This window comes from Vipera berus (genome assembly GCF_964194415.1).
Source record: "Vipera berus genome assembly, chromosome: Z".
Classification (NCBI taxonomy): Eukaryota; Metazoa; Chordata; class Lepidosauria; order Squamata; family Viperidae; genus Vipera; species Vipera berus.
The window spans coordinates 90,247,872-90,266,900 of record NC_138205.1 but is presented as its reverse complement, the minus strand read 5'-3'; the positions used below and the strand labels follow the sequence as shown (position 1 = coordinate 90,266,900).

General features: G+C 35.9%; 1 protein-coding gene across 4 annotated transcripts in view; it reads right to left on the bottom strand.

Annotated features, from left to right (window-relative positions):
* Positions 1–19,029, bottom strand: part of ANKRD28 (ankyrin repeat domain 28) — a gene marked incomplete at its 5' end in the record, with an annotated part of 85,095 nt that overhangs the window by 5,921 nt on the left and 60,145 nt on the right. For 3 of the 4 annotated variants that reach the window (XM_081345085.1, XM_081345083.1, XM_081345082.1), the window contains 11 exons: positions 2,834–2,979; positions 5,046–5,129; positions 5,222–5,309; positions 5,990–6,209; positions 7,764–7,881; positions 8,607–8,694; positions 9,826–10,027; positions 10,320–10,394; positions 10,935–10,961; positions 11,980–12,091; positions 13,925–14,065. In XM_081345085.1, coding sequence (XP_081201211.1) covers positions 2,834–2,979; positions 5,046–5,129; positions 5,222–5,309; positions 5,990–6,209; positions 7,764–7,881; positions 8,607–8,694; positions 9,826–10,027; positions 10,320–10,394; positions 10,935–10,961; positions 11,980–12,091; positions 13,925–14,065 — 1,301 coding nt within the window. The remainder of the gene's footprint in view (positions 1–2,833; positions 2,980–5,045; positions 5,130–5,221; positions 5,310–5,989; positions 6,210–7,763; positions 7,882–8,606; positions 8,695–9,825; positions 10,028–10,319; positions 10,395–10,934; positions 10,962–11,979; positions 12,092–13,924; positions 14,066–19,029) is intronic. The other variant, XM_081345084.1, reaches the window with a different exon arrangement.

Here is a 19,029-nt window from a genome sequence, read left to right as displayed (position 1 = left end):
GCCAGAACCTGAATCCAACAGAATATCTGTAGGGTGACCTAAAGAGGTCTGTGGACAGGAGATGCCCTTGCAATCTTTGGATTTGGAGCGCTTTTGCGAGAAACAGTGGGCAAAGATTCCCAAGGAAAGATATGCCATGCTAATAGGTTTCTACCCCAAAAGACTGAATGCTGTCATAAAATCATGTTTAAACAAAGTATTAGTTTAAGGATGTGTATCTTTATGCAACCACATTATTGTATGTCTATTTTTTCCCCTTAAAAATTTCAACTTGTTTTTCAATTGAGCTGTACACTTTACGTTGTATTAAAGGTGGAAAGAATTCTGAAGTGATCCATCTTGGTCTGATTTTTTGACATCTCAAAAACCTGGCATTTTAACCAGAATGTGTAGACTTCCTATATTCACTGTGTGTTTCAAATGCCTCTTGAAAGGCAAAATTAATTTAATCCTACAACTGAAATTATGAAAATGAAAAATAGGATAAATTAATATTAAGATATATTAAAGGTGCCATAGGGATAATAGTCAGGAAATATTGTGCACTGCGACCAGAAAGTAGGAACAGAAATAAGGTCTACAAATTGCAACTACAGGTAGTTCTTGGTTCATCCTGTTGTTTGGTCAGCTACCATTCAAAATTATGAGACTTTAAAAGAGGAAATGGGATGGCCCCATCTGTTGTTAGCTCTGATGATGAGGATGAACTGAAACCAGGGTCATTAGATAAGGGTTACCATAGATTCCCAGGAGCACTCACAGAGCCTGGTGGCTAAGGAGGACAGAATCCTCGGACCATCAAGCATGAGGGAAGCGACCCACCAGAGGAATAGCCACTCACAGAAGCAAAAGAAATAGAAATAGCACTGGTTAGTGCTCTAGAGTGGCAACAGGCTGCCTCCAATGAAGAACAGCTGCTACACCTACCCAATCCACGGACATGAAGAGAGAAATAAAGGGAAGCACAGAGGCTACTCGCAAGGAAGCAATCTCGTCCCTCCTAATGAAAAACACCGCATTTGGAATTATTTAACCAGGTGCATGGGGTGGGGTGGTTGTTGGAGACAGCCATTCACTTTATCAGCGCGTACCATCTTCAGCTCTGCGATTCCAGTACCCAGCTCTCATGAAGTTTGGATTTGTCTCATCAGTTCTGCAGTTCTTGGGACTTGAACTTAAGATGGCTGACTCCTGGACTGTCTAGTGGAACTTGCTTATGAGGTGTATGTGTCTTTGGAAACTTGTAGAACAACCTATTGACTATGTTCCATTGGTCGTCTGAGTTTTATATCTGGTTTTTTGGGATTAACTTATTGAACTTCTTGCAGACCGTCTACTAGTTTGGGGTTTTGTGACTTGAGGTTTTTTGGAAAAATTACCAAGTTGTTTAATAAACATACTCTGCTCACACCTATTGCCATCTGCATGCCTTGGGTCAGAAGAAAAGATTTATGACTGGTCCTCAAAATTGTGTTCGTTGTAGTGTTCCCACAGTCATATGATTACAATTTAGATGCTTGGTAACTGATTATGATGGCCACAACATCGTATTGTCACATGATTGCTATTTGCAACCTTCAGTGTTGGCTTCCAACAAGCAAGGTCAGTGGGGAAGCTGTCAAGAGGATGCAAATGGCAATCACATGTCATCATGATTCATAACTGGGTGGGATTCGCTTAATGATTTGCAACTGGAACTGTTATCATAGATTGCCACTATCACATAGTGTTGTATTTTACCCACAGAGTTCTTGGTCCCAATTACCACTGAAAACTGAGGACTACCTATATTTAGGTTTACTTCACTATACAGTGGTGCGTAAAAGTTTGTTTCAGTATTTCTGCACAATGGCCTAAAATGTGGTATGTTCTTGGTACAAGTCACAGATAAACATCTCCCAAAATACTACACATTTTTCTCTTGATGTGATCTTAGTTGAATTCCTGGAGAATTCAATGGTGTTGAATTGCCTTCATTTGTACATGATCTGCATGATGGTGAACTGGTCAAATCCAAAATCTTTGAAAATAATTTGGTCACCTTTTCCAGCAACTGTTTTTTAGAGATTCACTGAAATCTGTTTTGTTTCAGCCATGGCATACCTCCATATTTCTGAATTATGAAGATCTGATTTTGATGGTGAATATACCCAGAATTCGGTTTTTTAAATAGGGCAGGACCTCCCGCACTCAAACTTATCATTACATTATTTTAAAAAACCTGACTTTAATTTCCCATTAAAATGATAATCCTAGATTATTCCATAATTTTGCCACATTAAAATATGTAACTGGATTATTTTCCAACCTACATATTTGTGTGCCATATAGTTTTGGGTCAAATTTATGCAGAGATATTGAATATTCAAAAGGATTCACTTTTAAGTACAACTGTAAGTAAAAATTTGCTGATGGAAAGATCTGTAACAGTTTTAAGTAGAGGCTGGGCAGCTATCTTCTGAGCAAAGTCTAACCAGTTTTTCCTAATTTCACAACTCTATGTAGGACTAACTAGATCTGGCCAGCAACAATGACCATTAGATGGTAGCAAAGAATCAGAACTGCCTGTGTCTCTTTGCTGTCATCCACAGATTGTCAGAATTTTGCTACACAGATTTGTTGATTCTACTTCAAGGAACACTATGCTTATACAAAGCTTTACATTTTTAGCTATAAATCCAATTCAGTTATTAAGAAAATAGAAAATACTGTTTGCTTGAATTTCTGGGCTGACCTAGGTTCTTTTTATTTAAAATGTTTGGTCCCAATGCTGTTTTTTTACAGTAATATATTATTGGTTAACAGCAATAATAAAAATTAGCTTTTGTCTTACCAACTGTATTTGTCTGCCCATTTTCTGCAGCCATCATTAAAGGTGTCTTCCCAGAAGAATCTACAGAATTTACTTGTGCATTATGGCTAAGCAAAAGCTGTAAACACTCTACATGATCTGTAAAGGCTGCTGCATGGAGGGGAGTTCTAAGAAGGAAAAGAAACATGTTCTTAGAACCAAGAAACAATGGAATCAATGATTTTATACAGGAGGAGAGCCTATATTAATAAATCTTTAAAAATATCTAAAAAGTTTAATTTGAATTTGGAGGAACATAAGGGAAGAACAAGGAAAAATTATAAAATGTTGCAACACATGTTGCTCACATACAGAATAAATACTTATATTATAGCACTCATTCTCACCAACTCTGGGTAGTTTACAAAATACAACAGTAAATTATATATAAGGCCTAGGAACAAAGCAAGATTTTAAGATTATTATTATTTTTGAATATCAGCAGAGAGGATACCATTCATATCTCTTTGGGACTGTGACGGAAAAGGCATGCTGCCTAGATTCCACAAGATGGGAGCAATTAATAGAAAGGACCTAGAATACATCCACTCTGCCTAAATGTAACGGGGTGTGTGTATAAACAATGGGAGAAAGATGTTCCCTCAGGTAACCAGATCCTATTTATGAAAGGTTTTAAAGGTAACAACCAGCACCTAGAATTGCACCCAGCAGCCAACTAGCAGCTAATTTAGCTCATATAGTAGTGGTGACACATGAGTACGAGAAGTGCCCATTACTGTTTGTATTGCTGCAATTTAAGATTCCATATAGACCACACTGCAGTACTCCAGTTGTGAGATGACAAAAATGTGAATGACTATCTGCAGGCCAAAAAAAATGCAATCAGTGCACAAGATATATCTGTAGAAAGGCCTTCTAGCCACAGTTGATACCTGCTCCTTGAACAGTAGCTTTAATTCCAGGAGGACCCCTAAATGTGCATCAGTCTTAAATGAAGAAGTGCAACCTCATCCAAGACCAACAATGGAGATATCTCTGTCAGAGAAGGGAGGTGGAGTCACTGTTATGTCAAGATTGAGCCATAGTCTGTTTCTCCCCATCTAGCCTCTAGTCACTAGATCAGTACCGTGACAGTCTCCCTTACTTAGGCTAGAGTAAGGCTGGGTATCATCAGCATACTGATATTGAACCCCAAACCAAATGATGACTTCATCCAGCAGTTTCATATAGATGTTAAATGGGAAAAGGGAAAGTGTCAAACCCTAGGGTAACCTAGAAGCACAGGATCATGGTCACCATCTCGCCAGGTCTTTCAATATCAAGTGGAACTGATCAGTGCAACCAAGTGCCTTCACTACCAACCCCTGCAACTGATCCAGAAAGATATAACTGATGGTATTGAAAATTATTGAGAGATTAAGAAGCACAAGAATGGATGTATTACCCTCATCCTGACTTTGCCCAGATTATTGTCAAGCACAACTAGTAAACTATCTGTCCTATACTAAAACAGGCTCAGATAATGCATTTCTTCCAACAGCCTAACTGCAGTTCAACCACTTTCTCCACAATCTTCCCACAAAGGAAAGATTGGAAATTGGCTGATAGTTGTCTAAAACAAAAATATACAGAAAAGTATCTTCCAAGATTCTTTTTAAATTTTTCTTCTTTCCTTTATCTTTTTCTCTTGCCCCTATTTTACTTCCACCACTTCTTTATTTTTATATCACTAGAAATGCTGAGATTTTTCTAAGCCTATCATGTCCATTGCCTTCTGGATGCAAATCATACAGTTTTATTGACAGAATTTGAAGTTTGGAATTTTGTTATATTTTTATCCACCTTTTTTCCATATACAACTCAATATGGAACTCTTTCCTCTTCCTATAACAGCAACAGCCCTGTGAGGTGAAGTGAATTGGGCTGAGAGCACAACTGGCTCAAAGTCACCCACCATGTTTTTATGTCTAAGGCAGGACTAGAACTTACAATCTCCTGGATTCCAGGCCAGTTTTTTAACCACTACATCAAAATGGCTCTCTAGCTAAAAGGCTAGAAATAGTTAGAAACTCAAGGCAATGAACAATGATCTTTGTTATATATTAGAGCCATAATTATATCTCTTTGGCTATATTCATTTTATTGAATATCAATTTAAGATTAAATAAACTATCAGAATTAAGTATTTTAACATACTTAGTATTTTTCTTCAGTATAGTATTTCCAACTTTACCTTGCCTTTGCATCTGTAGAATTTACAATTCCTGATCCCAGTATATCAATTAGCATTTCAGCAGCACCCTCGTTATCATTTATCCTATCAAAGAATTTTAAAAGAAATTAATTCCACAACCGAAGTTTGATAAAAGATATAATGAAGTATTTTGGGGTCACACAGAAGTTGCTTACACTGCACAATGTAATGGACTGAAAGAATTTCCTTCCACTTTCTGAAAAAGTTCCTGATCCAAAAGAAATTCCACACAATAGTCATGACCTAAAAGTTTTAAATACCAGAGAAAGCACATAATACAATTCATTTTTTATTATTAAGGAACATATATACATATAACTCGCTGTAATATATAACTATCCTGGTATTAAAAAAATCCCTTTTTATAACCCTGTAATCCCTTAATCTGGGGTAGAGTCTGGGCAACTGAATGGAGCTGAGCATTTATGCGCCGGATGACCTTCCTGACGCCATACAGTTCACAAAAGATGTTTATGTTTATTTCTTGCTCCCTAAGAAACTTCTGCTGTTACCTTGGGTTGAATTCGCAACCTTCCGTGTGGTGTGGGAGGCAAGCATCTTCATCACTAGGCCACCACACTGCTCATAACTATTTGGATGTGTGTGTGCATATGTATTTCAGATATTCAGCAGCAATAATTATGGGATGAAATCAAAAGTGGGGTTGTACATGTGTGGGTTTTCATATTCCTTTTACTTCTAGGTACTTAAAAATCTGCCTAAGCTTCATAATAGGTTGCTTTTTTATAAATTTACTGATTATATATTCGATGACTAATCACTTTACAATATTTTGAGAGATTTCATATATACATAGTAAGCGCCTGACAACATACAACTGCTTTCGACAAGAATCTTTTCAAATTCCTGTAGCGTTTTAGGAATTTATTTTCTTCCCTCCAAAACAATAGTTCTTTTCTTACCATTGTAACATGCCCAATGCAATGATGTATATCCCTGATTGTCTGTCAGAGCAGGTATCATATCCCCAGGTGACAATGATTGTAAGAGTGCTCCTAATACCCCAATATGTCCACAAGCAGCAGATAAATGTATAGGTGTACGTCCTCTGCAGTCTCGTAGGGTGGCTTTTGCACCATGATGAAGCAGTGCTTCTACGCATTCCTCATGCCCAGTAACAGCCTGAGAAAAAATTAATAAAATGTGCATTATGCATATAGGCACTAGTAGATATAACAAAATAAAAATGCTGTTTTATCCAACCAGCTTTCAGCTATTTCACTACAGCTGCTTTTCTGATGTAAAAACTAATATGCAATATAGTTGTTTATTAGTTTTTATATCAATAAAGAAGCAAAGCTACCACTAGAAGAGAATATTTGTAGCTCAGGGTAGAACTATGGAGTTCTTGGTGCTTTCTGAGCTTGGCTATTTTCATGTAGACCTTTAATTATCTACGTAGGGTGATGTTACTGCATTAAAGATCTTCTACTGCACTGAAACACACACACACACACACACACAAAATCAAAGCTCAGAGAGTATAGTGGAGCAAAGTTAGACAGCTGTGGATATAAAAAGTCAGATGGGATCTTGCGATTAATCTAGTTTGTTCCATAGTTTATCTGGTTGACCATGCCTTTAACCAAATACATTCATACACATCTGAGCTAAAACCTAAACAATTATATTCAGGCTGATTATACTAAAACATCTACATTAAATTGTAGATGATATATAATCAAATCAAAAGTATAGCTTTAACTCAGTTCTCCAACTTTAGAAATACTTTTGTTTTAGACAAATTTCCTGTCCTGCTCTGGACAAAGGTTTAAGATGAACTTGAGTCCTGACATTCAAGGCATGGAATTGCTTCCCATCAACTGCCTTAGTAATGTACTCTTAAATATTAAGATTCTTGTCTAATTATTGTTTGCTAAAAGTATCATTTTAATAAATGTCCATTCTGTTTTCTGATAAATATATTTTCTTGTTTTGCTTTAGTTCTTTTCCCCATCCTAGGATACCACATAGAATTTAATATAAGAAAATAAAGAAGTTTTGGGCAATATCCTTATGTTATAAATTATCAGTTCCATAAATGGTGAGATTCTGAAATAAAAAATAAAACATATTTAGCAATTTATTCTATCTCACAGATGCAAGCAGTGTTAAGAACAATTTTCTGTATGTTTGTCAATGCCTACTATTTAATTCCAACTCTTGGTAGTCTATTTTCCCTTCTTATCAGTAACTCCCTAGAAACTAAATTGCCAATTACAGCACTTTAATCCCTTATGGCTGATGGCAAAGAGAATCTGAAATAAGAGAAAATATATTCTGCCAGACTAATTGTAATGAAAATATGAAGTTGGATACAGATGGAATATTTCTAAAGAATAAGGTAATACATTGAAGATACAGTAGAAAATTGTTTTGGAAGGGACACTTCCGTGGTAATATAAATTACACTTTTTTAATTATAGGGATGAAAAATATAAGATTTATACATTCACTATGAATAATATAGATTAATACAGAACTGGGTTTAGACTAAGTTAGTTGCAATACATTTTAGCACAATCAATTGCATTTAGAAGTTACGATTTCAAAGACACCTGCTTAGTCTGGATCCAACGTAATATTTCTGTTACCTTAGTTGGAATTGCAGCAATGCTACCTATTGAAGCAAAGAGCAGGGTGGGGGTAGGAGGACACACCTGTTGTCTCTCTTACCCCTCTGTGTAATGCTGTTCTTCCCCATTTATCTTTGGCATCTACATTTGCTCCTTTGTTGAGGAGGGAATATACACAATCTGTATGCCCGTTAAGAACAGACAACATCAAAGGAGTCCTGAAAGACAAAGATGATATAATGTACAATAACAACATTCTACTATCATGCTCATAACCTGCCTAAATAGGCAGTGAGAACTAATACAAGGAAATCTAATCCAAGGGTTGTCAGACCTGCAAAGTCCTGTACATTTAAATGATAGAAATCATGTCCTTCTCCAAAGGTCCTGGTGCCTTTTACTATTTGGTTGGGAGATCACTGCAGATTATCATGGTTGTTGATCAGGAAAACTCAAAACTATCCCAGAATAAGTAATACTTTTCCTTCATTGCTATAGTGTTACCAGAAAACTACATGAACATATTCATGAAATCACTAGGAATCAAGCTTTTTTTTCCTCCCTACCCCAAAAAGTAGTATGAAAAGGACTAGGGTACCAAGTCACTATACATTCTGTTCATTTTATTATTTTAGTAATACAATGTTATTTTGGACTGTGAAGTTTTCTTTAAAGAGAACTACAAAAATGCCTAATTCTATTTTCATTTTCATTTCATTTCGCCACAAAAAGGCAGTATATAATCAGAATAATAATTATGTTCTGTAATTTATATTACATTATGTAATAATATATAATGTGTAACATTTGATATAACAACTCATACTAATATATACATTAAAAATGTTATGATACACCTTTTAGTTACATTACATAGTTATCTGCAATGGATAATCCCACTGTGCAACTTGCCTCACTTTAGATACAATTATTTGAAACTTACTGTCCATTTCCATCTTGAATGTCCACAGCATTCTGTGGTTCTGCATTTCCAATTAACAACCGCAAGCATTCTGAATGACCATTTGTAGCTGCAAAATACCATCAACAAATAGTTATCATAACCAGTGATTAAGAACAAGTCCATTTTGAAGAGTTACTTCTACTTCTGTAACTTACCAACTTTATAACAAGTTGAATATCTAAAATATATAGCCATAAAAAACCTTAATCTAAAAACTATTTAAGATGTGAAGGCTACCACACTGATACATCAGTTGTTTTATGAAAATTCTGAATTTTCATGCTGAAATTAATGGATCTGAATATATCTGTATTCAATCTGCTATATGTAAATATTTTTTTAATTATGTAATCCTTTGAAATGTATTCCTTAATATAGAACTTCCTTATTTAATATGCTCTGGTTGCCAGTATGCTTCTATGTGTGATTCAAAATATTAGTTACCACCTACAAAGCTAAAATGGCATAGAAATAAGTTATTTGAGCACCTGCCTATTTCCTATGATTTCTGCCAATAGAAACTGATCGAGCTGGTTAAAAAATGCCATCTACTGGGAGCCAGGGATTATGCCTTCTATAATGATACCAGTGTTCTACAATGAAGCCCCCTAAGATCCACATAACTCCTACCTTGATGGAGTTCCTGAAGACCTTAAAGGTCTGACTGTTCTCCCAGGGCTTGGATGAGGTATTTGTGAAAAATTTTGCTGGATGTATTTTATACATTTTTTGCCAAGTAGACAGATTATCATCTTTTTAATATATTTTATATTGTGCTTTTATCTTGCTTTTGTTATATTGTAAGGTGCCCCGATTCAAATCAGTGAAATAAAATTAAATAAACTGATTTCTTTTAAACATAGAATTATGTGACCGTAGTATAAATTAGCAGGATTTCCTATATATACAAGAACAGTTTACTCTTATGCATTTTTGAGAGAAAAGTATATTACAAATGTATTTTATTTTGCACTCAAGGCAAAGACAATTATTATTATTTTAAATATTTTAAAATGTTCAAAACATTTTAAACTGAAATTCTTGTATAGTGAGGAGATGAAAATTATATTAAGCCACAAATGCCTAAAACATTTCTACAATGCACCTGCTGGAATGAAAACAGTTCAGTCAAAGGAGGGGCCATAAACATGCTTCCATCTGCAAAATAATCTTCCACTATGATATAAAAACTATTTACCAGCAGCATGTATTGGTGTTCTCTTTATAACGTAGTCTTTTACCAAGATAGAGGCTCCCTGATTAATGAGTACATCCACACATTCAACATGTCCCTTAAAAGCTGCAAGATCCAAAGGTGTTCTTCCATTATTGTTCCGGACATCAAGATCCAACAAAGACTGCACTAATACTTCCAAAGCTTGATGATGTCCATGATATGCCTAAACAAAAAAATAGATAAAAAGACATTGCCCATACCTTAGATCAGATATGTCAAACTTATGATGTCATGTGACGTCGCACAATGTATTGGGACGGTTTTGCCATTGCTGGCAACTGGGTGGGTGCGGCTTCTGGATGATGCGTCTGGCCTGCAGGCAGTTTGACACCCCTGTCTTAGATGTTAGCAAAGGCAAATAATTACTGAATTCTAAATATTAAATCAGATAGATATTAGCTTTACATAGCTTTACATAATCCTACATTGAATATTGGATAAATCTGAGTACTTACAGCTAAATGCAATGGACTAATTGGTGCTCTGTTGTCTGAATCATTCAGCATGTCAGACCCTGATGTTTCCATTAACTAAATAAAAATACAGTTAATAATGCAATCAATTTAACATAAATACCTATTATTCCATCTTAATTAACAGATAAGTAATATCAAGGCTTAGTTTGTAAAATACAAATGTCTTTGCTAAAAAATAATAATCCAAACATTATATGACAAATAGATGACTAGATAGGTGAGTGGGTGGGTAGATGACTGGATGCACAGTGTTTCTAGCTACCAGGGGAATAATAATCTTAAATGCTTTGGATTCTATTGTAAAAAGCTGCTAGTTGGATGTCAGCATACAAACATAGCACCTTTCTGCATCTCTTTATAGCAACAATGTATTTTCACAGTATTGGACAAGTACCTTTCCCAGCAACCAGAAAAATTGAAAGCTGCTTCGAAAGGCTGGAGACAGATACATATGAATGAATGTGCAGTCTGAAAAACTTTTAATAGAATTATACATTATACTGTTTAATGAAGTATTTCTGATTTCTCAATCTGATTTCAATATTTCAGAATATTTATAATAAAGATTTCCAGAGCTAAGATTCTTGTACTTACAACATCTAAAGGTGTTTCATTGGCAATCTGTAATGAAATCAATTTTAATACCAGTTAAGTCTAAATGTTACAAGATAAGTTTTTCTAACAACTTAGAATTAAGCAAGAAAGTCTTTGCTTAATCAATCATTCATTGAGCAACCACCACAAATTACAATGACACTGAATAAATGGTAATTATGAACTGTCCTTGAAGTTAAGAGTACTTCTCAAACCACTTGCAAATAAATTTAATAAATATTGTACATGCAGCTATTTTCATATACGGTACATTTTAAATTAGAATCTGCTTGCTTTTAAAAAAGAAAAATACAGTTATAGTTATACCCAAGCAGTACAAATCCATGTATAACTATAACTGTATTTTTCTTTTTAAAAGCAAGCAGATTCTAATTTAAAATGTATATGAAAATAGCTGCATGTACAATATTTATTTATTATATTTACTTGCTGCTTATCTCATTGTGGAGCTACTCTAAGTGGCTTCCAACAGTAAAAACAGAAAAAAAGAAGTGTAAGTTGCAAAATAATGAAACAATACAATAAACAATGAAAATTGAATAATGAGATTAAAAAATGGGCAGGGGGAATCAGGGAATGTAGGGGAGAGGCGGGGTTTGCTATTAATCTAGTAGTCACCTCCAGTAGTATCAAGTATGATACTGTCTGCTATAGTAATTTCATCAAATCTTTAATATGATGACTATCTTGAAAGAAAACATTCAAACATGACTGAAATTGGGCTTCATGCTGCATAACATTCAAATTAAATTATTACATGATACCAAGGAAATAGCACAGAATGACCAAAGACTTAATACAGTATAATAACCTGGAATCCATTTGAACAGATGTATAATAAAGATTTCCAAATTTTGCTTAACTTTCCAAAACTCAATGTTAAACTTCTATTTTCTTTACTAATTTAATTATCCATTTTTTTCTTCTGAACTTTAAAAATAATTTATCAAAATTTACTTCTAAAACGGAGTTGTCCTTCAATGATTATTTATTTCTAAGCATAATTTACATTTATTTCTCCTACCAATTCAAGGCATAAACGATGCCCATAAGCAGCAGCATAATGAACGGCATTGTAACCTTGTTTATCTCGAATCCCTGGGTTTGCATCATTTCGAAGTAAGTATTTCAGGCACCTAAATAAAATAAATAGAATTTTAATATAATTATTCAAAAGGAAGGGACAGGATAACATGAAATAGTCACTTTTGAATCTTCTCCCATGCCCACATGATGGTATTATGAAATATGGAAAAGACTTATATTGCTGAGGATGTAGAACTAGTCTGACCTAGAGTAGCATTTTCTTTCAAGTTTTCTATGTCTGTGAAGGGATTATATACTGAAGCTTATTTTCTTATGTATAATACTATGTCCCTGCATTCTAAAAGATCTAATCTAATGTTTTCAAGTTTGAAAACTACTGATTTAATCAATCACAATTATCAACAATATTGCAAATAATTTGTTCCTGTAAATGTAATATTCTTTTAATTTAAATAATGTGTATGTATTTGTCATCAACAGGAATCAATGTTCTTTGCACATTTAGCAGTCACAATATGGAAATCTAAAAACAAGTAGCTTTTGATGACTTAGTTGATCTACATTTTAAAAAAATATTGGAAACTGCTGCAGTAGAATTAAGAACAAACAAATGAGACTTTGCTTCTACCTTGTTTTCTGTTATTGGAAAGTTTGAGCAGGATAACTGCATTGGTAAAAAAAAGCTATACTATATCATTATTATCTGATTACATAACTATATAATTAATATTTGTTTACCAAACTATGCTGAGAATCATAGAAGCTATTGATTAGCACAATTTGAGAGGGTTGAGTAAGATCTGTGTTTCAATTACAATTTTGTATATTTTACAATACAAGTCTTAACAAAAAAAATTAATTAATCAACATGGAAATTTTTTTCTTAATATATCATATACTTTAATAATAGGAATTGGTTTTTCTTTGATAACACATAAATGCTTCATAATCACACAGTTTAAATATGCAGGAGACTTAACACTATTATAATAGGCTGCTCTCTTTAAAAGTACTTTTTTTAAAATATAAAGTAATCTGTAAAATTGAAACGTAACATTAAGAAAACGAAGATCATGGCATCCGGCCCTCTCAATTCTTGGCAAATAGATGGGGAAGAAATGGAGGTAGTGACAGATTTTATTGTCCTGGGCTCTAAGATCACTGTAGATGGGGACTGTAGCCAAGAAATTAAAAGACGCTTGCTCCTGGGGAGGAGAGGCTATGGCAAATCTAGACAGCACACTAAAAAGCAGAGACATCATCCTGCCAACAAAAGTGCGAATAGTCAAGGCCATGGTTTTCACAGTTGCAATGTATGGCTGTGAAAGTTGGACCATAAGAAAGGCTGAGCGCCAAAAAATTGAGGCCTCTGAACTATGGTGCTGGAGAAGACTCCTGTGAGTCCCTTGGACTGCAAGGCATTCAAACCGGTCAGTCCTAGAGATCAACCCTGACTGCTCTTTAGAAGGCCAGATCCTGAATTTGAAACTCAAATACTTTGGCCACCTAATGAGAAGGAAAGACTCACTGGAGAAGAGCCTAATGCTGGGAAAAATTGAGGGCAATAGAAGAAGGGGACAACAGAGAATGAGGTGGCTGGATGGAGTCACTGAAGCAGTAGGTGTGAGCTTAAATGGACTCCAGTACATGGTAGAGGACAGGAAGGCCTGGAGGAATGTTGTCCATGGAGTCACAATGGGTCGGACACAACTTCGCAACTCACAACAACAAATCTGTCAAAAAACCTGTTTGGAAGAGAAGTATTACTGTATTGCAGCATGCAAATATTAAACATGTTAAATATTTATAGCAAAACATATTTCTTTTTAGCCAAAAGAAAGTTCAGATGTGAATCAGGTTTATGTCCAAGTGAGAAGCTATAGTAATGAAGTTTGTGATTTCAAAAAGAACGCCATACTTACTTTCCATCAGTGTCTGATGCAGCTGCATAATGTAGTGGTGTACAACCTCTTTCATCAAGGTCATTTACACTAGCTCCAGAACCCACAAGGGCAAACAGACACTTGTAATTACAATTGGCAGCAGCATAGTGGAGTGGAGTTCTGTAGTATATAGATATACATATATTTTAAAAAGCACAGACGTGTATAATTATATACTTAAAAATTACCTCTGAGGCACAACTATCTAATAAATATTCTTTTCCAATTCTTATTTTCTGGATGTTTCTTACATAGAGAGCATTTTAATCAAATACATTTTTACATCATTTAGTCCTATTTAATTCCTACAATGGAATTCTTTATTGAGTGCAGTGTAAGAGCCATGGTGGTGCAGTGGTTAGAATGCAGTAGTGCAGGTTAACTCACTGCTCACTTCAGGAGTTTGATTCTGAGTGGCTTGATTCAGCCTTCTATTCTTCTGAGGTTGGTAAAATGGGGACCCAGATTGTTGGCAGTAATATGCTGATTCAGTAAACCACTTAGAGATGGTTGTAAAGCACTGTGAAGTTGTATATAAGTCTAACTGCTATTACAACATCAACAACAACAACAAAGTTAGAAGGGACCTTGGAGATCATCTAGGCAGGTTGTTCCACAGGTGAATTGTTTTAACTGTCAGGAAATTTTTCCTTAGTTCTAGGTTGCTTCTCTCTTTGATTAGTTTCCATCCTTTGCTTCTTGTCCTGCCTTCAGGTGCTTTGGAGAATAGCTTGGCTCCCTCGTCTTTGTGGCAGCCCCTGAGATAGTGGAACATCCCTCATCCTTCTCTTCATTAAACTAGACATACAAAATTCCAGCAACTGTTTCTTATGTTTTAGCCTCCAGTCCCCTAATCATCTTTGTTGCTCTTCTCTGTACTCTTTCTAGAGTCTCAACATCTTTTTTACATCGTGGTGACCAAAACTGGATGCAGTATTCCAAGTGTGGCCTTACCAAGGCATTGTAAAGTGGAGTTAACAATCCACGTGATCTTGATTCTATCCCTCTGATAATGCAACCCCGGTATTAAGGTTAGGCTGATAGGTCTGTAGTTTCCTGGATCCATTTTTTCCCTTTTTTGAAGATGGGAACAAATCAGCTCTTTTCCAGTCCTCTGGTAGTTCTGCAGTGGTCCAGGATCTTTGAAAGATATAGCTCAGTGGTTCTGAGAACCTATCTGCCAGTTTCTTCAGAACCTTGGGGTATGGTCCATCTGGTCCTGGTGATTTGAACTCGTCTAGGATGGACAGGTGCTCACTTAACTTTTTCTTGCCTATCTTGTGTTTCTAATCCGTTTTTAACGGTACTGTTTTTGATAGGTTGGATTGTTTTTTCCCTTTGTGTAAATATGGATGCAAAAAACAACTTGAGTAGTTCTGCTTTCTCCCTGTTGCTTGTCAACTTCTTGCTACATTCTCCTACTGATGGACAAATCATTTCCTTAACTTTTTTCTTGTTTTTTGCATGTTGAAAGAAGCTTTTTTTGTTATTTTTGTTATTGTTATTTTTGTTGCAAGTTCATTTTGAGCCTTAGCTTTCCTCACTTCATCTTTGCAGGCTCAGGCTATTTACTGATATTTTGCCTTAGTTATGTACCGCTCTTTCCACTTTTTATACTTGTCCTCTTTGTCTTTCAATTTATCAGAGAGTTCTTTATGCAGCCATGCTGCTTTCTTTTGAGAGCTGTTATTTTTCTTCTTCGTTATTATATACACATATCATTTATATACACAGCTTAAATACTGTGATAATCTACTTTTCATGGATCTACATATAGAGGACACAGCCAGTATGTAGTACAAAGATTTCATTTACTTTCACAATGAGCTGAATTTTTGTGATCACTACTGATATACTTTACTTTGGAATCTAATGCCATAAAGTACAATTCAATCAGAAGCATTTTAATGTAAAAAAGGACACCTCACCTGGGCTGCAGAGGGTGTAATCAATTTGATCAAACAAAAGTTTAAATTACATCCTTATCAGCAAGTATACATGTCAATAATTAATTTTTTCATAAATATTGTTCTCAACCTCTCCTTTAAGTCCTTTATTAACAGTCTCAGTGATTATAGACCAGTGGCACTCACCCCTATTATCATGAAGCGTTTTGAAAAACTGGTCCTCAGGCACATTGTGTCCTGCCTCCCATAACACTTGACAGTCACCAGTTTGCATACAGAGCAAAAAGATCCACAGAGGATGTCATAGCTATCACTCTCCATACTGCTCTGACTCATCTGGAGCAGCGAGGGATGTTCTTTGTGGATTTTAGATCAGCATTTAACATAATTCTTCCATACACACTGGTGCCTAAACTTGTCAATATCGGACTTTCACATTCAGTCTACTTTTGGATTATGAACTTCCTGTCTGGCCGCTCTCAGAGGGATAGATTAGGCAACTATATCTCTTCAGGCCTTATTAATACGGGCTCCCCATAGGGCTGTGTGTTGAGTCCCCAACTTTACACCCTCTACACTTATGACTGCACCCCCACTCATCTCAGCAATATTATTGTTTAATTTGTAGATGATACAACAGTGGTGGGGCTTATCTCCAAGGGGGATGAGTCTGCCTACCGGGAGCGGTTGCTCTTGTGGTGCAGAGACAATAATTTGGTTCTCAACACAACTAAGACCAAGGAGCTTATAGACTATTACAGGAGGAATAGATCAGACATTCAGTCCCTGATCATCAGAGGAGACTGTGTGGAGTGAGTGGCAAGCTTTAGGTTTCCGGGTGTTACCATAAAGGAGGACTGGATCTGGAGAGCTCATTATAGAATTGGTTAAGAATGCCCAGCAGAGATTATATTTCTCGAGACTTCTCAGGAAACAACTGAATGAAAAACTGCTGGTGACCTTCTACCATTGCTCCATAGAGAGCATTCTAACCTATTGCATTTGTGTGTAGTTTGTTTATTGCACAGTAGCAGATAGAAAAGCACTCTATAGGATCATTACCATCGCCCAGAGGATTATTAGCTGCTGTTTTCTTCTCCTCCCCCACCCCAGACGAATTGTACAGTTCCCGTTGTCTTAGAAAAGCTCAAAATATTCTTAAAGACTCATCTCATCCCAGACATTCTTTTTTTGAACTATTACCATCTGGCAGACGGTATGGAATAATAAAAACAAAGACAAATAGGCTGAAAAATAGGTAGGTAAAATGAGGACCCAGATTGTTGGGGGCAATTAAGCTGACTTTGTAATAATGCCGCTTGGGGTGTGTGTGAAAGCCCTAATAAGCAGGCATATACATAGAATGAAGGCTACTGCTAAGCTTGTAAGCCGCCCTGAGTCTTCGGAGAAGGGCGGGATATAAATGGAATTTAAAAAAAAATATTGAAGTCCAAAACGCTTGGTAAGCACTCAGTGGGAGAATCTGAAGTAGGGTTGGGATAAGCTTGCATGAAACTGCCTTTTTTAGAATTAGTGTGTATGGTGGTTACTAAATGGCTAGGAAAGGGGGCTAGCAATTCCCTGTTGGGAATTAGCAAGGCATTCATTTATTCTCGCCACCCTCCCTTCACGGGGCTCAAACGTGATGATCACAGGAACTGAGAGTCAACATTCAAGCTTTGGCTATCAGACAGTTAAGTTAATAGCAAAGCTGTTAAGTGAATGTGGCTTCCGTGTTGACTTTGCTTGCTATAAGGCTGAAAACGATGATCATATGATCCTGGGGCACTGCCACCATCATAAATACATGCTAGTTACCAAGCACCCAAATTCTGATCTGTGACCATGGGGATGCTGCAATGGTTATAAGTGTAAAAAACAGTCATTACACTTTCAGTGCCATTGTAACTTCAAATGGTCACTAGACAAATGGTTGTAAGTCAAACAGTACTTATAAGTACATTTCTACATATGTCATTATTCAAATAACTAAAATTAGAATCAGGCACACTAAATCAGGTTCAAATAATTAGAACATTGCCAGAGAGGATAGGGGAGGAATGTGTTTTGTTTAAACTTCAAACATTTACTTTTATTTGCTCTTTGTTGTTGAAGTTATCACCATATTTAGATTGAAATAGCTCTTTAAGAACTTCAGAAAGATGATTATAGATGCCCAGGAGTCTGAAAAGGAATTTTAAAACATTCAAGCTTTGGCTATCAGACAGCACGTGGCCTGAAATCTCAACCTAAGAACCTTGTGGACTACACGTCCCCTAATTCCCCCCCTTCCGGGCACCTGACGGGCTGCGTTGTCAAGCACCCCGTTTCTACCTGGGATTTGTAGTCTCCTGGCCGGCCAAGGTGGCCAGGCCTCAACCGCAGAAGGAAACTACTCTTCCCAGAATGCCCTGTAACCATATTAAAAACCACTGTATAGTGCAACATTGAAGTGCAATATTAGGGGCAGTGCAATGATGAATAGAATGTGAAGGATTTGCACATATAATGTATGTCCTTATTTATGGTTTTTACTTGTGTGTAGTGTGCACTGTAGACAGCACTTAATTTCATTGTGAGTTACACAAAGACAATATATTCTATTCTATATAGTATTTGTTTGAATAATTATGACAATATGATATTATTCTAAAGTTTCAAAATTACTAAGTTATTAAGCACTAATTAATGTTGTTTTAGTGTTTCCCATTACATTTGGATATTTACACTGCTCTAGGAGGTACACTAGCTGTCAGTGGGCCTCTGGTTGTTATCCAAAATATTAGTTTCTACTTTTAAGTCCTACTAACTCAGGTTCTTGTTATCTGTAAGACTGCTTTCTCCTATAGTTATTTGCCTGTCCAACCTGACCAAACAGGATAAACTCCCCTCAGGCCCCATTTATTTAAGAATGCCATTTGACAGAACTTAGAAAATGCTTTTTAAAAAATTGCTATTCTGATCCTTTACAGCAGGAGTATCAAACTGCAAACCCTTAGGCTGGATACATCATAGAGAAACCGCATCCACCCCATTGTTGGCAATGGCAAAAAAGTTGCAATATGTCACAACACGTCACATGACATTGCAAGTTTGACACCCCTGCTTTAGAGGGTTTTTTATATGTAAATATGGTCAACTCTTTTCTCTTGGATTTCAGGGAAACAGACCTGGCTT